Source organism: Ranitomeya imitator, chromosome 1 (assembly GCF_032444005.1).
Source record: "Ranitomeya imitator isolate aRanImi1 chromosome 1, aRanImi1.pri, whole genome shotgun sequence".
NCBI lineage: Eukaryota > Metazoa > Chordata > Amphibia > Anura > Dendrobatidae > Ranitomeya > Ranitomeya imitator.
In genome coordinates, this window is record NC_091282.1 from 717,165,207 (window position 1) to 717,187,969 (window position 22,763).

A 22,763-nucleotide genomic window follows, 5' to 3' on the forward strand; every position below is an offset into this window, starting at 1 on the left:
TTGCGAGCAGTCACAGGCAGAGAACGCGGAAGACGGAGCGATGCCCGGTGGTGGAACAGGTACAGGTGAATATCGGAATGCTAACCCTCCCCCATTATACTCCCCTGCACGGTCCCTGACAGCTTCTCACTGTCATGTCAGATGGTCTCCAGGAGCCGGCAGCTTCTTCCTATGTTCAGCGGTCACGTACCGCTCATTAAAGTAATGAATATGCGTCCATGTTCATTACTTTAATGAGCGGTATCACGTGACCGCTGAACACAGGAAGAGCTGCCCGGAGACCATCAGACATGCAGGGAGCACGCCAGGAGCAGGTTAGTATATGACAGCCTCCGCTCCCCCTCCCCCGCTGACCCCATGGGACAACGACTCGAGTATAAGCCGAGCGGGGCCTAAAAAAATGGGCTGAAAATCTCAGCTTATACTCGAGTATATACAGTAGTTATATCATTAGAAATGAAGAGCAGCTGGTAGAAGCTGGCACATAAAACAAGTCCCCACCTTTTCCTCTATGCTTTTTAACATCAAGGAAATGTTTGAAGATGATTGATCAGTAAGCCGAAGAGCTTCACAGATAGTTCTGGCCTCCTTATATGCGTCATCACCCGAACTCGAGTCTTTCTTTTTGTATTGTAGAATTTGTAAGGCCTGAAGCTCTGAACCTAAAAATACTGGAAGACATGAACAACAACGTAAGATGAAGGTCACACTAGGTGAAGGCTACAGGACACAACAGCCAAATTAGTAGTATGTTGCCTAATAGGAGACTGAAAAATATGGAATCAGCAGCTACGAAGGTAAGCAAATCGAAAAACAGAAAATATAACCATAGACTACTGTTTAATCCAATCAGCAGGGGATTTTGTCATGTAAAGCCTAAAGTAAATCTGTGACCAAGTTTTTGCTATGAAATCTGAGAGCAGCATGATGTAGGGGCAGGGACCCCCGACACCAGCGATGTGTCACTTACTGGGCTGCTTGGTGTAGTGGTTATAAAAATCACGGTATAATATATATATATATATATATATATATATACACACACACACACACACACACACACACACACACACACACACACACACACACACACACACACACAGTTAGGGCCAGAAATATTTGGACAGTGACACAATTTTCGCGAGTTGGGCTCTGCATGCCACCACATTGGATTTGAAATGAAACCTCTACAACAGAATTCAAGTGCAGATTGTAATGTTTAATTTGAAGGGTTGAACAAAAATATCTGATAGAAAATGTAGGAATTGTACACATTTCTTTACAAACACTCCACATTTTAGGAGGTCAAAAGTAATTGGACAAATAAACATAACCCAAACAAAATATTTTTATTTTCAATATTTTGTTGCAAATCCTTTGGAGGCAATCACTGCCTTAAGTCTGGAACCCATGGACATCACCAAACGCTGGGTTTCCTCCTTCTTAATGCTTTGCCAGGCCTTTACAGCCGCAGCCTTCAGGTCTTGCTTGTTTGTGGGTCTTTCCGTCTTAAGTCTGGATTTGAGCAAGTGAAATGCATGCTCAATTGGGTTTAGATCAGGTGACTGACTTGGCCATTCAAGAATATTCCACTTCTTTGCTTTAATAAACTCCTGGGTTGCTTTGGCTTTATGTTTTGGGTGATTCTCCATCTGTAGTATGAAACGACGACCAATCAGTTTGGCTGCATTTGGCTGGATCTGAGCACACAGTATGGCTCTGAATACCTCAGAATTCATTCGGCTGCTTCTGTCCTGTGTCACATCATCAATAAACACTAGTGACCCAGTGCCACTGGCAGCCATGCATGCCCAAGCCATCACACTGTCTCCGCCGTGTTTTACAGATGATGTGGTATGCTTTGGATCATGAGCTGTACCACACCTTTGCCATAATTTTCACTTTCCATCATTCTGGTAGAGGTTGATCTTGGTTTCATCTGTCCAAAGAATGTTCTTCCAGAACTGTGCTGGCTTTTTTAGATGTTTTTTAGCAAAGTTTAGTCTAGCCTTTTTATTCTTGATGCTTATGAGTGGCTTGCACCGTGCAGTGAACCCTCTGTATTTACTTTCATGCAGTCTTCTCTTTGTGGTAGATTTGGATATGGATACGCCGACCTCCTGGAGAGTGTTGTTCACTTGGTTGGCTGTTGTGAAGGGGGTTCTCTTCACCATGGAGATTATTCTGTGATCATCCACCACTGTTGGCTTCCGTGGGCGCCCAGGTCTTTTTGCATTGATGAGTTCACCAGTGCCTTCTTTCTTTCTCAGGATGTACCAAACTGTAGATTTTTGCCACTCCTAATATTGTAGCAATTTCTCGGATGGGTTTTTTCTGTTTTCGCAGCTTAAGGATGGCTTGTTTCACCTGCATGGAGAGCTCCTTTGACCGCATGTTTACTTCACAGCAAAACCTTCCAAATGCAAGCACCACACCTCAAATCAACTCCAGGCCTTTTATCTGCTTAATTGAGAATGACATAATGAGGGGATTGCCGACACATGTCCATGAAATAGCCTTGGAGTCAATTGTCCAATTACTTTTGGTCCCTTTAAAAACAGGGTGGCACATGTTAAGGAGCTGAAACTCCTAAACCCTTCATCCAATTTTAATGTGGATACCCACAAATGAAAGCTAAAAGTCTGAACTTCAACTGTATCTGAATTGTTTTGTTTAAAATTCATTGTGGTAATGTCTATGACCAAAATTAGAAAAATGTTGTCTCTGTCCAAATATATATGGACCTAACTATATATATATATATATATATATATATATATACAGGGTGGAGCGCGGTAATTTGCTTTTTTGCACTGCATGCTGTGGCGGCACTGTCGGTCGAAGAGAGGGGAGAGTGGGTGTGGCTTACAGTGGCTGATGGGAGATTTGTATTCCTCTGCCTTTCAGTTGCCATCATGCAGTGGACACGTGAGGAGAGGTCATTTTGTGTTGAAGTGTATTTTTCAAATGCCCACTCGATCATTGCAGTGCAGCGTGCTTTTCGTTTACAATTCGCTGTTCCTCCACGCGGACGTGTTCCTGGACGGCAATCAATTGTAAATTGGGTGAATGCATTCAGAACAGCAGGGAATGTGTCATGTGTACGAAGGGGACCTGAGAGAAGGATTACAACACCACAAAACATCGAGAGAGTTAGAGCAGCAGTACTGCAATCTCCGAAACGCTCTGCTCGGAAGCAATCATTTGCTCTTGGCATTTCAAGACGTTCTCTCCACCGGATTCTTCATGATGAACTGAATTTTCACCCGTATAAAATGTGCGTGGTCCAACATTTGTCAGCATGGGACTATTTGACACGGCGGACCTCTTGTGAAGACATGTTAGCAACGATACCCCGTGACGCAATTGTGTTTTTTTCTGATGAGGCACATTTTCACCTCATTTTCACTGTGTGGTGCGCCATATCACGAGTAGGCATCATTGGTCCTTACTTTTTTCAGGATAATGGTCGTGCCATAACTGTGAACTCCAAACGGTACTTGTCTATGATACAGGATTATTTTCAACCGGCTCTTGAGGCAATGGAACTAGAGGATACATGGTTCCAACAGGATGGTGCCACTGCACACACAGCGAGGGTTACCATGAAATGTTTGAGGCAAATGTTTCCTGGACGGCTTATCTCTTTGAGGGGAGATGTGAACTGGCCAGCACGCTCACCAGATTTAGCCCCATGCGATTTTTTCCTTTGGTGTTACCTGAAGTCTAAGGTGTATATCAACCGTCCCAACACCTTGGAAGACCTAAGGAACAATATTGAAGCTGAAATTGGCAGAATACCAGTGGACATGCTTGTTAGAGTTCATGAAAACTTCAGAAAACGTATGCAGCAGTGTGTGGATAGCGAAGGTCGACATTTGCCAGATACACTATTTAAAACCATGTAATTTAAAAATTCCATTACTGTTCAGTATAATTAAAATATAAAATAAATTTTTCTAATGATCATAATTTTTTTATTTCATTCCCAAATCAGCAAATTACCGCGCTCCACCCTGTATATATATATATATATATATATATATATATATATATATATATATATATATATATATATATATATATATATTATAGAGCACGGCCACGTAGTATATAGCACAGCCCACGTAGTATATAGCACAGCCCACGTAGTATATAGCATGAGCTGTGCTATATACTATGTGGCTGTTATATATAGCACAGGCACGTAGAATATAGCACAGCCCACGCAGTATAGAACACAGGCCACGCAGTATATAACACAGGCCACGCAGTATATAACACAGGCCACGCAGTATATAGCAATGTGGACACCATATCCCTGTTAAAAAAAAAACAATTAAAATAAAAAATAGTTATATACTCACCTTCCGTCGGCCTCCGGATCCAGCCGAGGCCTTTACCGATGCTCCTTGTGATGCTCCGTTCCCAGAAATGCTTTGCGGCAATAACCCAAGATCATGTAGCGATCTCGCGAGACAGCCACGTGATCTCGGCTCATTGCTGCAATGCATTCTTGGGACCGGAGCGCGAGGAGAAGGGAAAGGCTGGTGCGGACAGTGGCGGACTCCGGAAGGTGAGAATGTAATGTTTTAGTTGTTTTTTTTTTTTAATTATTTTAAACATGCATAGGCAGCATCAATAGTAAAAAGTGAAGCAGTGTTTATATCCCGCCCCAAACTCGCTGACCCAGGATTTCCGTTACAGACAAACAGATGGATGTACCCCTAAGGCAAATATATATATATATATATATATATATATATATATATATATATATATATATATATATATATATATATATATATATATATATATATATATATATAGTGACACAAGTTTTGTTATTTTAGCTGTTTACAAAAACATGTTCAGAAATACAATTATATATATAATATGGGCTGAAAGTGCACACTCCCAGCTGCAATATGATAGTTTCCACATCCAAATCGGAGAAAGGGTTTAGGAATCATAGCTCTGTAATGCATAGCGTCCTCTTTTTCAAGGGACCAAAAGTAATTGGACAATGGACTCTAAAGGCTGCAATTAACTCTGAAGGCGTCTCCCTCGTTAACCTGTAATCAATGAAGTAGTTAAAAGGTCAGGGGTGGATTCCAGGTGTGTGGTTTTGCATTTGGAAGCTGTTGCTGTGAGCAGACAACATGCGGTCAAAGGAACTCTCAATTGAGGTGAAGCAGAACATCCTGAGGCTGAAAAAAAAGAAAAAAATCCATCAGAGAGATAGCAGACATGCTTGGAGTAGCAAAATCAACAGTTGGGTACATTCTGAGAAAAAAGGAATTGACTGGTGAGCTTGGGAATTCAAAAAGGCCTGGGCGTCCACGGATGACAACAGTGGTGGATGATCGCCGCATACTTAATTTGGTGAAGAAGAACCCGTTCACAACATCAACTGAAGTCCAGAACACTCTCAGTGAAGTAGGTGTATCTGTCTCTAAGTCAACAGTAAAGAGAAAACTCCATGACAGTAAATACAAAGGGTTCACATCTAGATGCAAACCATTCATCAATACCAAAAATAGACAGGCCAGAGTTAAATTTGCAGAAAAACACCTCAAGAAGCCAGCTCAGTTCTGGAAAAGTATTCTATGGACAGATGAGACAAAGATCAACCTGTACCAGAATGATGGGAAGAAAAAAGTTTGGAGAAGAAAGGGAACGGCACATGATCCAAGGCACACCACATCCTCTGTAAAACATGGTGGAGGCAACGTGATGGCATGGGCATGCATGGCTTTCAATGGCACTAGGTCACTTGTGTTTATTGATGACATAAGAGCAGACAAGAGTAGCCGGATGAATTCTGAAGTGTACCGGGATATACTTTCAGCCCAGATTCAGCCAAATGCTGCAAAGTTGATTGGACGGCGCTTCATAGTACAGATGGACAATGACCCCAAGCATACATCCAAAGCTACCCAGGAGTTCATGAGTGCCAAAAAGTGGAACATTCTGCAATGGCCAAGTCAATCTCTAGATCTAAACCCAATTGAGCATGCATTTCACTTGCTCAAATCCAGACTTAAGACGGAAAGACCCACAAACAAGCAAGACCTGAAGGCTGCGGCTGTAAAGGCCTGGCAAAGCATTAAGAAGGAGGAAACCCAGCGTTTGGTGATGTCCATGGGTTCCAGACTTAAGGCAGTGATTGCCTCCAAAGGATTTGCAACAAAATATTGAAAATAAAAATATTTTGTTTGGGTTATGTTTATTTGTCCAATTACTTTTGACCTCCTAAAATGTGGAGTGTTTGTAAAGAAATGTGTACAATTCCTACATTTTCTATCAGATATTTTTGTTCAACCCTTCAAATTAAACGTTACAATCTGCACTTGAATTCTGTTGTAGAGGTTTCATTTCAAATCCAATGTGGTGGCATGCAGAGCCCAACTCGCGAAAATTGTGTCACTGTCCAAATATTTCTATAGATAGATAGATAGATAGATAGATAGATAGATAGATAGATAGATAGATAGATAGATAGATAGAACGAGCGAGAGAGAGATACACACACATTCAGCAGGCAGGTGGGACCCGCATTTGTACACAAATGCAGGTCCCAGAGAAGGGGCTTGCATCTGTCAGACATTTATGACATATCCATTGTCTAAGAAGGGAGTACCATAGTAACATTTATGACCATCCAGAGATCAATATCAGGTAAAGTATGCATTTATCATATTATAGGTCAGTTATAGCCAACTTTTCGGTGAAGGGGCACAGTCACATAGAATCCAGAATGAATCCATATGCTTTAATCATTAACCTTGAATATATGGCTACCCTATCCCTCCTGAGTGAAACCTAATTACAAGGCATCACAAAAACCTTCTACCAAAAGGAAGCGTGAAGTCCGAGTGGCAGTTTAGCATCACTTTAAAGAATTATGTACCACCGAGTGGCCATTAACACTGCATTTTGGCCCTTCCGGCGGCTGTTCCACGTGAATCCATGAAAAATAGGAATCAGATGAAAACCTGAGACAGAGCCATAGCGTGTAATGGGAAAAAGATCAAATGGCCTCTGTGCATAATTCTGGAGGAGTCCATCATTTCAGACGGACGCAAAAACATAGCCACTGTTCAGCAGGCAGATGTGTCCGCTAGGGTCCAGAGTTCTTCTCCTCTTACACTGGCTACAGGCTTGTACTTTAGATTTCATCAGTAGAGAAAAGCATTGAAAAGGATTCATTCCCAAGCAGGAAATCTCTAGGACAGTGCTGGTGTGAAAAGACATACTGATTAGTGATGCGTGCAAGTGCTCGTTGTTAGTTTGCCGAGGGTGCTCAGCTATGCAGAGTATCTCGGATGCTCGAGTGACTTGTTTGAATCCCCATGGCCGCATGTTTCACGGTTGGTAGACAGCCATAAAAGATGCCTGACAAACATGGGCAATCCCCGCATGTTTTTGGCTATCTAACAGCCGCGAAACATGCGGCAGCGGAGATTTGAACATATCACTCGAGCACCCTCTGTGCATACCTGAGCACTCTCGGCAAAGTCAAGTAACGAGCACTTACGGTCATCACTAGTACTGCAAAATCCCTTTAATGGCTGCACACAGGTCTAGAACACACGGGCTCTGTTCATACTACTGGTGCCATCTTTTATCAGGCTTCTGTTGCTTTTTTGATGCCAAAAATACCATAGTCCATGCTATGGTCACCATAAAGAAAAAAACATAGAAAACCTTTTTTATAAGTACAGATGTTCAAGCTGTCATGGCTCCATTATTGAAGTCATGATACTAGGATCAATTTTGGACTCCGTTGGTCCATAATGACTACTGACGGCCTTTGATCACTTAGATTTTCTTTTAGCTGTACTCACATAGTAGTTTCAGGCAGTCCTCCTTCTTCTTTAATCTGTCTTTAATGTCTCCAGAAACCAAAGCAGGATAAGGGCAGGAGAGTTCCTTCAAGAAACCACTTATTTCCAATTGCACACTTTCTACATCACCACCTAGAAATGGAAATTGGACTCTTAGATGTTTGCCTACAATCAGTACAATGTTTTCATATTTTCAATTCATATTGTGTCCAAGTATTTTTATTATATACTAGCTGAAGAGCCCGGCGTTGCCTGGGCATAGTAAATATCTGTGGTTAGTTATAGCACCTCACTTCTCTTATTTTCCCATCACGCCTCTCATTTTCCCAATCACATCTCTCATTTTCTCCCTCACTCCTCTCAGTTTCTCCCTTACACCTCTTATTTTCCCCCTCACTCCTCTCATTCCCCCCTAACACTTGTCATTTCGACCTCACATCTGTCATTTTCCGATCACTACACTATTTTCCCTCACTCCTCTCATTTTGCACTCACACCTTTTCATTTTCACCTCACACCTCATTTTCACCTCAGTATATACAGGTTTGTCATCTCCCATATATAGTATACACCTGTATGTCATCTCCTGTATATACCTGTTTGTCATCTCCCCTGTATATAGTATATACCTGCTGTGTGTCATCTCCCCTGTATATAGTATATACCTGTATGTCATCTCCTCCTGTATATAGCATATACCTGTATGTCATCTTCTCCTGTATATAGTATATACCTGTAGGTCATCTGCTCCTGTATATAGTATATACCTGTATGTCATCTCCTCCTATATATAGTATATACCTGTATGTCATCTCCTCCTGTATATAGCATATACCTGTATGCAATCTCCTCATGTATATAGTATATACCTGTAGGTCATCTGCTCCTGTTTATAGTATATACCTGTATGTCATCTCCTCCTATATATAGTATATACCTGTATGTCTTCTTCTATATATAGTATATACCTGTATGCCATCTCCTCCTGTATATAGCATATACCTGTATGTCATCTTCTCCTGTATATAGTATATACCTGTAGGTCATCTGCTCCTGTATATAGTATATACCTGTGTGTCATCTCCTCATGTATATAGTATATACCTGTAGGTCATCTGCTCCTGTTTATATTATATACCTGTGTGTCATTTCCTCCTGTATATAGTATATACCTGTAGGTCATCTTCCCCTGTATATAGTATATATATATCTGTATGTCATCTCCTCCTGTATATAGTATATATCTGTGTGTCATCTCCTCCTGTATATAGTATATATCTGTGTGTCATCTCCTCCTGTATATAGTATATACCTGTGTGTCATCTCCCCTGTATATAGTATATATCTGTATGTCATCTCCCCTGTATATAGTATATATATCTGTATGTCATCTCCTCCTGTATATAGTATATATCTGTGTCATCTCCTCCTGTATATAGTATATATCTGTATGTCATCTCCCCTGTATATAGTATATATATCTGTATGTCATCTCCTCCTGTATATAGTATATATCTGTGTCATCTCCTCCTGTATATAGTATATATCTGTGTGTCATCTCCTGTATATAGTATATACCTGTGTGCCATCTCTCCTGTATATAGTATATACCTGTGTGTCATCTCCTCCTGTATTAGACCGCATTCACACGTTATTTGGTCAGTATTTTTACCTCAGTATTTGTAAGCTAAATTGGCAGCCTGATAAATCCCCAGCCAACAGGAAGCCCTCCCCCTGGCAGTATATATTAGCTCACACATACACATAATAGACAGGTCATGTGACTGACAGCTGCCGTATTTCCTATATGGTACATTTGTTGCTCTTGTAGTTTGTCTGCTTATTAATCAGATTTTTATTTTTGAAGGATAATACCAGACTTGTGTGTTTTAGGGCGAGTTTCGTTTGTCAAGTTGTGTGTGTTGAGTTGCGTGTGGCGACATGCATGTAGCGACTTTTGTGAGATGAGTTGTGTGGCAACATGCGTGTAGCAACTTTTTGTGTGTCGAGTTGCATGTAACAGGTTAGTGTAGCAAGTTGTGTGCAAGTTTTGCGCATGGCGAGTTTTGCGCGTGGTGAGTTTTATGTGTAGTACCTTTTGAGTATGTGCAAGTTTTGTGTGAGGCAACTTTTGCATGTGTTGCAACTTTTGTGCATGTGGCAATTTTTCCGCGTGTGCAAGTTTTGCGTGTGGCGAGTTTTCCATGAGGTGAGTTTTGCACGTGTGGCTAGTTTTGCGTGAGCCTAGTTTTGCATGTGGCAAATTTTGCGCATGGCGAGTTTTGAGTGGTGACTTTTGTGTTTCGATTTTTATGTGGCGAGGTTGGTGTATGTGTGGTGAAATGTGTGGTGAGGGTGGTATATGTGTTCAAGCACGTGGTAGCGTGTGGCGCATTTTGTGTGTGTGTGTGTTCATATCCCCGTGTGTGGTGAGTATCCCATGTCGGGGCCCCACCTTAGCAACTGTAAGGTATATACTCTTTGGCGCCATCGCTCTCATTCTTTAAGTCCCCCTTGTTCACATCTGGCAGCTGTCAATTTGCCTCCAACACTTTTCCTTTCACTTTTTCCCCATTATGTAGATAGGGGCAAAATTGTTTGGTGAATTGGAAAGCGCAGGGTTAAAATTTCACCTCACAACATAGCTTATGATGCTCTCGGGGTCCAGATGTGTGACTGTGCAAAATTTTGTGGCTGTAGCTGCGACGCCGCCAACACTTTTTCTTTCACTTTTTCCCCATTATGTAGATAGGGGCAAAATTGTTTGGTGAATTGGAAAGCGCGAGGTTAAAATTTCGCCTCACAACATAGCCTATGAATTTTGTGGCTGTAGCTGCGACGGTGCAGATGCCAATCCCGGACATACATATACACACACACACACACACACAGACACATTCAGCTTTATATATTAGATGTTTTTCAAGGGTAAAAAAATGCTGCACTTTATAGTACCAGCAAAGTGGATCAGATTTCTGTGACGTCGTGCTTACAAGCTGCTTATTTTTTTTCCTGCAGATTTGAACCAGTTTTTTTTTTAATCTGCAGCATGGCAATTCTTTCATCATTTTCACACTGTTTTTCACCCATTCGAGTAAATGTGGTAAAAATGCATCAGAACAGAATCGCGTCGATTTTCTGCAAAGCTTTTTCCTGACCACAATCTGGTTCTTGGTGCAGAACATTTTGCTGCAATACTCAATGTATGCGCATAGCCGTACAGTTCCCGCAAAGTGTAGGGGATTTATAGAAACCTCATATACACTATTTATTTAATTTTTTTTTTTTTTTTTTTTAAACACAGCATAAACTTTTTAAATGCGCAACATGTCAATTTCTTTTGCGGGTATGTTGTGTTTAATATGCACATTTTCCCCATACAATTGCAATAGATATGAAAAATCTGCTGGTTAAAAAAACGCATTTGCTTTTTTTTTTTTTTTTTTTTTTTATTCGATCTCTCTGCGGAAACACACTAAAAACGCATGTGACCCATAAGCTACACATGACTATCAGTATTTTTTGTCAAGTATCAAAAACAAAGAAGCTTTACTTAAAACATGACGTACCAAGAGAAAAAAAAAAGACAAAAAACAGACTAAAAAAAAATGCATGCAAAAAACGCAAGTGACCGGTTTACTATACGGTTTACAGTACACAATCTGCAACATCAAAAATGCACCAAATACTCATGGTGGGAACACAGCCTTGGAGCATATCCCACTTGGCAGACTAGTTGCAGAATGTTCTGCAACTTCTGTTCCATAAATAATGAGGTTGTTTGTAAAGTGTGGAAATGGATTTCTGAAAGCCCCATTTATTTGTACAGAACATCAGCAGGAAAGTCTTGTATTAATATTCTTACTGTACAACTCCATATTTTGTTGGGTATTACTTGAGCTTAATGGGAAATACGAGACCATATCATCACTCACCTTCAGAACTTACGCTTTCTTCTAAGTGACCTAGTAATTTTATCTGTGAGGTCAGCCAGTTCACGAGCTGAAAATACTCAGGAGAAGACAAACCACCTTCTAGGGCCGGACCCAGGGAGTTCTCCTCTAATAAGGGACCCTGGTACCTAGATGAACACAAAGTATTATTTCATTACAAAACGGTAGAAATCACTTATGTGCTGAGTAAGCGTATTTCATGTGGGTCAGGTCTCATAATAAAGTTTACATTACACCTTGAAACGGAAAGAAAAAAAAAAGTCAGTGTTTGACGAATGCCTAAGTTATCCTTTTCTGAAATGTTAGAATGCCACTCGGCAATCTTGAATGATAAATGTCCCTTAAAGGATAAACGAAGGTCAAAATGAGAACCAGTGCCCTTACTAGTGTAATGGTAAATCAGTGCTATATCATGGAAGTGTGTGCATAGTTACACAAGGCATGAAGCTAAAACGCCTTTCTTCATACAGGTATATATTCCCTGATTCTGCTGTTTAACATCTGTCACATATCTCCAGTTGTCATTCATCACAATGTGCTTTCCAGGTTATCCCCTTGGTGCCCTCCCTTTAAGATCCATACTATTAAAACTCTTCAAACCCTCCTCCCTGCAAGTGGCGGTTGGGCATCGATCTCCAGACAAAACCAACTAGTTCCTGGCTCACTTTGCCACCTGTATTCCACATTTTCTCTCCGATGACATTCTCACTCATCATGAGGGACTTTAACACACACCACACGCTTCAAACACATTTTCTCCAGGTGTGCCAAGAGTCTATGGAGAAAATCACTTTCAACAAAAGACTTCATCTGCTATAAGTTTGTGCTCAATACTTATAACTCTGCTCTCCATCTGGCCAAACAAGTCTTCTTCACCACCAACCATCATATCACTAGACGACAATCCAAAACGACTCTTCAAAATGTTCCACCAACACTTCTGGAACCTAAAGTACAGACCCCAACCACCAACCTCAGCACTGACGGTCTGGCCACTTATTTACAAGAAAAAAAAAAGAAATCAAACATATCTGTCAGGACATGAAGCACCTCAAGCTCACTCTCCACCTTTAAATCTGTCACAGAAGAAATTACAATGCTCCTCGCTTCTTCTCTTCCTACCAGCTGCATCAGTGACCCTATTCCCTCACATTTCCTTCAGTCCTTCACCTGAGACGTCATTACTCCCTTAAATAACCTATATTTTTCTTTTGATATATTTCCCTCCTCCTCCAAGCACACCGTCAAAACTCAATATAAAAAAAAACAAAAAAAAAAAAAACATAACTTTACCAGAGCTGTGCAGCTAACAACAGACCGGCCTCTACAGTAATCTTCCTCTCATCTCTAGTCACCTGAAATGCTTGGTCCACTCTCATGTAATCCGCCATCTCTCAGATAATGCTCTTATTGACCTTTTACAACATGGTTTCCATTCTTTACACTCAACTTAAACTGCCCTTTCTAAATTCTCTAATGATCTGTTAACAGCAAAATCCTATGGTGACTGCTCTCTGATGATTTTCCTGGATTTCTCTGCATCTTTCAACACTGTGGATAACCAGCTCCTCCTCACTGTGCTCTGCTCCATCGCCTCAAGGATATGGTTTCTTTACTGATTTTCTTCCTAACCCTCTGACCGCTCCTTCACTGTATCTGGCTGCTCTTCCACTTACTGTCGGGGTTCCTCTGGGTTCAGTCCTAAGCACCCTCCTCTCTATATACTGTCCCTATTGGACAAACAATCAGCAGATTTAGTTTCCAGTACCATATCTCTGCTGATTAAACCTAATTATACACCTGTTCTCCTGATATCACCCCCACTCTAAGGCAAGTCTCACACGTCCAGATAATTCCGGTACCGAAAAAAATCGGTACCGGAGTTATCCGTGTCCGTGAGCTCACGTAGGCCATCCGTGTGGCACACGTGTGCCAACTGGGTACCACACGGAGCGTAGAGGAGACAGCGCTAGAGATAAGCGCTGTCCCCTGCATCTGGTGCTGAAGCCGCCATTCATATCTTCTCTCCAGCAGCGTTCGCTGGAAAGAAGATATGAAAAATCCTTTTTTTTTTGTTTTTTCTTGTTTTAAATAAAGATCCATGTCCCCACCCCCCTCCCACCCCCTGTGCCCCCGCCCACTGGTAATAAAATACTCACCCGGCTCCCTCTCCACGCCGCACCTTCTCCTGTATGAGCGGTCACGTGGTGCCGCCCATTACAGTCATGAATATGCGGCTCCACCCCTATGGGAAGTGGAGCCGCATATTCATGACTGTAATGGGCGGCACCACGTGACCGCTCATACAGGAGAAGCTGCGGGAGGACAGGACGCTGCGAGGGAGCCGGGTATTGTATTACCAGTGGGCGGGCGCACAGGGGGTGGGAGGGGACAGGGATCTTTATTTACACCACGAAAAAACAAAAAAAAAAAAAGGATTTTTCATATCTTCTTTCCAGGGAGAGAAGATATGAATGGCAGCTTCAGGACCACGTGTGTGTGTGTGGGGGGGGGGGGGCAGCGCTTACTGTAGCACTGTCTCCTGCACGGCACACGGACTGCACACGGACAGCGTCCGTGTGCGGTACGCGTTTTACACGGACCCATTGACTAATGGGTCCTTGCAATCCGTGCGCTCCCACGAACACTGACATGTCTCCGTGTGTGATGTACGCAAACCAGCCAAACGCAAGTGTGAAACCAGCCTGATGGACAACTGCAACTCTCTACTGACCTTACTAAACTTTCTCCTCTCCAATCTGTGCTGAAAGGGTCATATTTCTGTCCAGCTGCTAAACCGATGCCTCCACCTTGTGCCAGTTATTGCACCGCTTGCCCATCCGTTACAGAATACAATGCAAACTTATCTCTCTCTCCCACAAAGTTCTCCACAGTTCTGCCCCACCATACATCTCCTCCATCATCTGTGTATCACCTTACACGTGCAATCCATTCTAGAACTGATCTAAGACTATAGGGGGCACAGATGAACCCCATGGGATGGGGGGGAGGGCAGCCGGGCCACCTATAGCCCATATTTATATAGCCCATATATATTGGAGGGCATAGTCCGGCCCCACATATATATCCTGCAGCGCATGTTGGGGGGGGGGGGGGGGGGGGCACAGTCTGGCCTATATATATATACATACATATATATATATATATATATATGTAATGTCTTGCAGCACGTGTGGGGGAGGGCACGGCAGCCATGGGGCACCTCTGCCAGCCGCACACTGGTAAGTAGGTACACTCACCCCAGAGCCTCTAATGTATCCAGTAAATCCGCCTCCATCAGGTCACGTTGCTGCAGACACAATGCACACAGTACACAGCGCCGGCTGCTGTCGGGGGCGCCTTTTGTAGTGGTTTCCGGTGCAGCTATAAAAGCGGCCCGTGCTGCAGCACGACTTCCGGTGAGCGGCAACCGTGTGACCGCGCATTGGACGGAGCGGATACGGGGCGGCGCTGGCTGCTGTGGAGATCTCCGGTGACATGTGGGCCGAGAATCAGCAGCAGCTGCCAGTAATAAGTTTTCGTAGTCAGGTCGGTATCCGGGAATGTTCTTCAGCGGCAGAGAAGAGTCACGTGATCTATTCCAGTCAGGTGGCTGTGGCGGCATTATGGGGAGGCTGCACTGGTGGTGTGAGGGTGCACATGGGGGGTGGTATCACGGAGGGACACATGGTGAGGGTGGTACTTGGTTTTGTTGGTGGTATGGGCCGGGATTCACTGGAGGCACATGGGGAGGGGGTCTCTGCATTGCTGTGGGTGCACTGGAAAGATAGAACGTGGGTGGGGGTAAGTTTGTAGTGGGGTGTTGAGCTACAGATGGGGGGGCTGCAGTGGAGGGATGTGTGGGGTGCTGTGGTTTCCTAGTGTTTGGAGGCACTGGATAGATATACTGGGTGTGTGATGGACATGGGGGTACCCTGATGGTGTTGAGGTGCACTGGATGGGCGTATGGGATGATATTGTGGATTTCTGGTGGTGTTGGGGTGAACTGGACATACAAGGGGGTGGGTGCCTAGAGAAACATGTGGGGTGCTAATGTGGATTGCCTTCCTGGTGGTGAGGGGGGTTCATTAGTGGGGGTGTATTGTGGATTACTGGTGTTAGGATACACGGGGGTGGGGGGCATTCTGGATTGCTGGTAGTGTGAAGTTGCACTGGAGGGACATATGGGGGCAGTTAGTGGTTTGCAGGTGGGGGTTAGTACACTGGGTGAACATAAAGGGTAGGAGTGAGTGCACTAGAGGGACATGGGGGGTGGTACTGTAAACTGGTGATGTGTGGGTGCACTGGCTGGACATAATGGTGGTGGGTGTGCACTTGATGGACATGGGGGACTTCTGGTGGTGAGTGGGTACATGGAGGTGTTGTGTTGCACATGAGGTTCATATGGGGAGGGGCTGAACTGGAGGGACATGGGGATAATTGCACTGTAGGGTCATAAGGGGTGTGTACACTGGTGGTACATTAGGCAGGGACTGATTCATAGTGATGGGGGGAGGGGGTACTCTGGATTGCTAGTGGTATGTGGGGTTACTTTGGATTCCTGCTGTAGGTGATATACGGTATGGGGGGGGGGTGCTCTGGAGCTCCGCTTGGTAGGGTACTGAGGATTTCTTATGTTGGGATGCACTGTATGGACATTATGGGGTGGGGGAGGTATTGGGTCATATATGGGGGTGAATCTCCAGGGTTTTGTGCAGGCCTTTGAATAAGTGATGACCGAGCATGTGCCATATTGGAGGCGGGAGTGGTTTGTGACTAGTGGTAGGTATGATGAACACTTTGACCAGCCACTTGGACCCCCCCCCCCTTCCTCCTTTCCCATATTACTCATCACCATTATATGTAATGTTCTGCTATATGACCCGTTTCTTCTCTCTGCAGTGAGTCTGGAGTTTGGCGCAGTGTTCTGGCATTGTACTCCCTCGGCCTTCATCCCAGGGTTGATCAGTGTCTGCAGTCTGCATGTCTGGACTCTCAACCATTATCTCCATCGTAGAGATTGCATGACAACGCTGAAGCCGATTCTTGCATCTTCTCATTGGTGCAGCTTCAGATATTATTTTGCTGTGCTGGATGCCATCTTGGGAAGGGTGTTCCACTGGTGTTGTGGACACTGACTACCTGGATAAGGAACTTTGTCACACATGAACATGTTCTATACATAAATAACGCTTAAACCCACCTTACCTGTGGTCCTTAATAAATCTTCTAGAGATGGAGTTGGCCATGTCAATATTTTACCAGCTTTTTTAATGCAAATCTTGGGACTTTAATGGTTTCATGAAGACGTTAGGTCTTCTATATCAGAACTGGCTTAAAACAAAACTGCCTTTGTTGCCCATAGCAACCAGTTGGAGCAAAGCTTAAATTTGTGCAGAGCAGGGGATGGTGGCTCAGCACTATTACTGTGCAGAGCTGGGGTCCTGAGTTCACATACCACAAAGGACAACATCTGTAAGGAGTTTGTATGTTCTCATGTTTGTGTGGGTTTCCTCCAGGTTCTCCAGTTCTTCCCCCCCCCCCCCATACTCCAAAAACATACTGATAGGAAATCTAGATTGTGAGCCCTAATGGGGACCGTGATGTCTGTGAAGCGCTGTGGAATTAATGGTGCTATATAAGGGAGTTAAATATATATTGGTATTTTTTCATAGGTTTTGTTTGCTTTTTGTACTTCTTGTTGCCATTTTATAAGATTAATAAATGTTAATGGTAAGCTGTAGTTTCATTTTTCTTCCACTAAAGCTGTTTAAGGTGCAGGGGGTTAGGTTTCTAAATATCTCCCTTTTTTGTCTTAAAAAAATAAAAATAAAACTTTTCTTGTGAATAGTCCATTATCTGTTATCACACAGCAAAAGTTGTATCTTCGACAAAATCTACTGTGTTATGGATTGGTGGTGGCCGATCATGGTCTTCCTAGGGGCTCACTCAGATGTCAGTTTTTTTTTCCTCCTACCGGTTCCATCAGTGTTTTTCACAGATAGTATTTTGTATAGTATATGGGGCTGTTCACATGCTCATGTATACTTTGAGGGCGAAATGGTCCGCACAAATCCATGAAGGCATCTGATTTTATCGGTCGTCCATGACAGTACCACAGAGAGAGGGGATCCGCCCTTCAGGAACAGGAAACCTACGGATACATAAGGGCGCCACCTCTCCCACGCATCAGTTGTCTTCCTGTTCCTGGAGGACAGGATGCCCTACAGATATCCGTATTTCATCTGGAGCTACCCAGGCCGGCTGACCGACTCAGGTAGCGAGGGGGTCTCCTACCTCGGTCAGTGTGGGTCCCTGGAAGCGCCACGGTGGGTCCGGGTAGGGCTTTTCGGCAGTTGGTGGAGCAGAGTCTGGAGGATGTCTGTCTCCTGGTGCCAGTGACAGAGGAAAGTTACCCTGCTCAGGTCCTCTCCAGCAGAAAAGGTGGCCTTGGAAACGGAGATACAAGACCTGCTCAGTAAGGAGGTCCTATCGGAGGTTCCGGAGGGAAAATGGGGTAGAGGATTCTTCTCTCCTCTGTTCCTGATACGTAAACCAAACGGCACCTTCAGAACTATTATCAACCTTAGGGCTCTTAACAATTTTCTCACCGTACAACCATTTAAAATGAAGACTCTACATACCGCAGTAAAATTAATGTTTAAAAACTGCTTTATGGTGGTTAGATTTAACGGACGCCTATTACCATATCCCCATTTATGCAGGCCACCAACGATTCCTGAGGGTAGCGGTCCAGTTAGATGGGGTGGTCAGACATTTCCAGTATAGGGCCCTCCCTTTTGGCATATCGGTCGCCCCTCGAGTATTTACTAAGGTTGTAGCTGAGGTCATGGCCCACCTACACAAGTCTGACATTCAGGTAATCCCCTACCTCGACGATTTCCTTATTGTAGGTAAAACAGCGGATCACTGTTTAGAGCAATTACAAAAAGTAATGTCTGCCCTGGAGCAACTGGGATGGTTACTAAACATCAAAAAGTCCCAGTTACAGCCCATGAAGGTGCAGCGATTTTTAGGCCTGACCTTGGATTCCCAGGATCAGGAATGACGTTTATCTCACGAAAAAGTAGATCGCCTGCACCTTCAGGTGCTAATTGCCTCCAAAAACCCCACCATGTCCCTTAGAAAAGCGATGTCTCTTTTAGGCTCTCTCTCGTCCTGCATTCCCACGGTCCAATGGGCCCAGTATCATGCAAGGATACTTCAGCGCGAGGTATTATTACAACAAAAAATTTGGGGGGGTCGCCTAGAGAGCCAGCTGACCTTGTCCCAAAACACTATTGTATCCCTCGAATGGTGGCTAGACTGAAATAACCTGTCCATGGGGGTTCCCTGGGAATATAACGTAACCCGTATAATCACCACAGACGCTAGCCCTTCTGGTTGGGGGCTCAGATGGGTGAAATTTATAATCCAGGGACTTTGGAACCATCTTCAGACGGAAATGTCCTCTAACCTGAAGGCGTTAACGGCGGTGGAAAAGGCAGTTAAAAGACTCCTTGTCTAGCTACAAGGCCACCACGTGCGGATATTCTCCGACAATCAGGTCACCGTGGCATATATCAATCATCAAGGCGGAACCCGTTCCAAATCCCTGATGAACATGGCAGATCGCCTGTTCCAGCTAGCAGATCAACACTTTATCTCTTTGACTGCTCTTCATATAAGAGGGATAGAAAATACGGCGGATTACTCAAGCCGCAACACCTTGAGGCAGGGAGAATGGTCCCTAAACGACTCCATCTTCAACCTCATTGTGGAAAGGTGGGGTCACCCGGAGGTGGATCTTTTTGCCACAAAGGAAAACAAGAAAGGTAGACAAATCTGCTCTCTGAACCCCAGAGAGAATCCTCTGTCAGTAGATGCCTTTCTCACAGACTGGAACTTCAGACTAGCTTACGCTTTTCCTCCCCTGTCTCTACTTCCTCTGACGGTGAGGAAAATCAGGAAGGACAAGGCCAGAGTTATAGTAATTGCCCCCTTCTGGCCCAGAAGGACGTGGTTTTCATGCCTCAGGATCACGTCCATATCCGACCCATGGGTCTTGCCGAACATCCCAGATCTCCTATCCTAGGGCCCAGTCTACCATCCTCGGGCGGATGGCCTTCGTCTGACGGTGTGGATTTTGAGCGGTCGCTATTAAGAGATAGAGGTTTCTCTCCAGGCTTGATTAACCCCTTCATGACCCAGCCTATTTTGACCTTAATGACCTGGCCGTTTTTTGCAATTCTGACCAGTGTCCCTTTATGAGGTAATAACTCAGGAACGCTTCAACGAATCCTAGCGGTTCTGAGATTTTTTTTTGTGACATATTGGGCTTCATGTTATTGGTAAGTTTAGGTCGATAATTTTTGTGTTTATTTGTTAAAAAAATGGAAATTTGGTTAAAATTTTGAAAATTTTGCAATTTTCAAATTTTGAATTTTTATTCTGTTAAAAGAGAGAGTTATGTGACACAAAATAGTTAATAAATAACATTACCACATGTCTACTTTACATCAGAGCAATTTTGGAAACAACATTTATTTTTTCTAGGAAGTTATAAGGGTTAAAAGTTGACCAGCGATTTCTCATTTTTACAGCAAAATTTACAAAACCATTTTTTTTAGGGACCACCTCACATTTGAAGTCAGTTTGAGGGGTCAATATGGCTGAAAATACCCAAAAGTGACACCATTCTAAAAACTGCACCCCACAAGGTGCTCAAAACCACATTCAAGAAGTTTATTAACCCTTCAGGTGCTTCACAGCAGCAGAAGCAACATGGAAGGAAAAAATGAACATTTAACTTTTTAGTCACAAAAATGATCTTTTAGCAACAATTTTTTTATTTTTCCAAGGGTAAAAAGAGAAACTGGACACCAAAAGTTATTGTACAATTTGTCCTGAGTACGCCGATACCCCATATGTGGGGGGAACTACTGTTTGGGCGCACGACAGGGCTTGGAAGGGAAGGAGCGCCATTTGACATTTTCAATGAAAAATTGGCTCCAATCTTTAGCGGACAACATGTCGCGTTTGGAGAGCCCCTGTGTGCCTAAACATTGGAGCTCCCCCACAAGTGACCCCATGTTGGAAACTAGACCCCCCAAGGAACTTATCTAGATGCATAGTGAGCACTTTGAACCCCCAGGTGCTTGACATTGATCCATAAAAATGAAAAAGTACTTTTTTTTCACAAAAAATTTCTTTTAGCCTCAATTTGTTCATTTCCACATGGGCAACAGGATAAAATGGATCCTAAAATGTGTTGGGAAATTTCTCCTGAGTACACTGATACCTCACATGTGGGGGTAAACCACTGTTTGGGCACACGGCAGGGCTCGGAAGGGAAGGAGCGCCATTTGACTTTTTGAATAAAAAATTAGCTCCAATCGTTAGCGGACACCATGTCGCGTTTGGAGAGCCCCTATGTGCCTAAACATTGGAGCTCCCCCACATGTGGCCCCATTTTGGAAACTAGACCTCCCATGGAACTAACCTAGATGTGCGGTGACCACTTTAAACCCCCAAGTGCTTCACAGAAGTTTATAACGCAGAGCTGTGAAAATAAAAAAATAATTTTTCTTTCCTCAAAAATTATTTTTTAGCCCGCAATTTTTTATTTTCACAAGAGTAACAGGAGAAATTGGACCCCAAAAGTTGTTATCCAGTTTGTCCTGAGTATGTTGATACCCCATGTGTGGGGGGGAACCACTGTTTGGGCACACGTCGGGGCTAAGAAGGGAAGTAGTGACGTTTTGGAATGCAGACTTTGATGGAATGGTCTGCGGGCATCATGTTACGTTTGCAGAGCCACTGATGTGCTTAAACAGTAGAAACCCCCTACAAGTGACCACATTTTGAAAACTACACCCCCCATGGAACTTATCTAGATATGTGGTGAGCACTTTGAACCCCCAAGTGCTTCACAGAAGTTTACAACGCAGAGCCGTGAAATTAAAAAAATAATTTTTCTTTCCTCAAAATGATGTTTTAGCAAGCAATTTTTTATTTTCACAAGGGTAACAGGAGAAATTGGACCCCAATAGTTGTTGCCCAGTTTGCACTGAGTATGCTGGTACCCCATATGTGGGGGTAAACCACTGTTTGGGGACACATCGGGGCTCGGAAGGGAGGGAGCACCATTTGACTTTTTGAACGCAAGATTGGCTGGAATCAATGGTGGCGCCATGTTGCGTTTGGAGACCCCTTATGTGCCTAAACAGTGGAAACCCCTCAATTCTAACTCCAACACTAACCCCAACACACCCCTAACCCTAATCTCAACTCTAGCCATAACCCTAATCACAACCCTAACCCCAAGACACCCCTAACCACAGCCCTAACCACAACACATCCCTAACCATAAACCTAACCCTAATCCAAACCCTAACCCCAACACAACCCTAACCACAACCCTAACCCCAACACACCCCTAACCACAAGCCTAATCTTAACCCTATTTCCAACCCTAGCCAAAATTCCAACCCTAACTCTAATTCCAACCCTAACCCTAAGGCTATGTGCCCACGTTGCGGATTCGTGTGAGATTTTTCCGCACCATTTTTGAAAAATCCGCGGGTAAAAGGCACTGCGTTTTACCTGCGGATTTACCGTGGATTTCCAGTGTTTTTTGTGCAGATTTCACTTGCGGATTCCTATTCAGGAACAGGTGTAAAACGCTGCGGAATCCGCACAAAGAATTGACATGCTGCGGAAAATACAACACAGCGTTCCCGCGCAGTATTTTCTGCACCATGGGCACAGCGGATTTGGTTTTCCATAGGTTTACATGGAACTGTAAAGCTGATGGAAAACTGCTACGAATCCGCAGCGGCCAATCCGCTGCGGATCCGCAGCCAAATCCGCACCGTGTGCACATAGCCTAATTCTAAGGATATACAGTTAGGGCCAGAAATATTTGGACAGTGACACAATTTTCGCGAGTTGGGCTCTG

The 22,763-nt window shown here is 43.7% G+C and overlaps 1 protein-coding gene and 1 long non-coding RNA gene across 2 annotated transcripts in view; one reads left to right on the forward strand and one right to left on the reverse strand.

Annotated features, from left to right (window-relative positions):
* The window catches only part of FAM98B (family with sequence similarity 98 member B), a 36,478-nt gene extending 21,246 nt beyond the window's left edge, over positions 1 to 15,232 (reverse strand). Inside the window, exons 1-4 of the mRNA XM_069732492.1 lie at positions 15,064 to 15,232; positions 11,786 to 11,931; positions 7,851 to 7,982; positions 502 to 671 (exon numbers count right to left, since the gene is read on the reverse strand). Of these exons, the coding sequence (XP_069588593.1) occupies positions 502 to 671; positions 7,851 to 7,982; positions 11,786 to 11,931; positions 15,064 to 15,101 (486 nt within the window). The 5' untranslated portion in view covers positions 15,102 to 15,232. The remainder of the gene's footprint in view (positions 1 to 501; positions 672 to 7,850; positions 7,983 to 11,785; positions 11,932 to 15,063) is intronic.
* Positions 15,216 to 17,656, forward strand: LOC138643655 (uncharacterized). Its single transcript, XR_011314243.1, has 2 exons — positions 15,216 to 15,352; positions 16,706 to 17,656. It is a non-coding gene; the product is annotated as an uncharacterized lncRNA (long non-coding RNA).
* Positions 17,657 to 22,763: the final 5,107 nt, after the last annotated feature.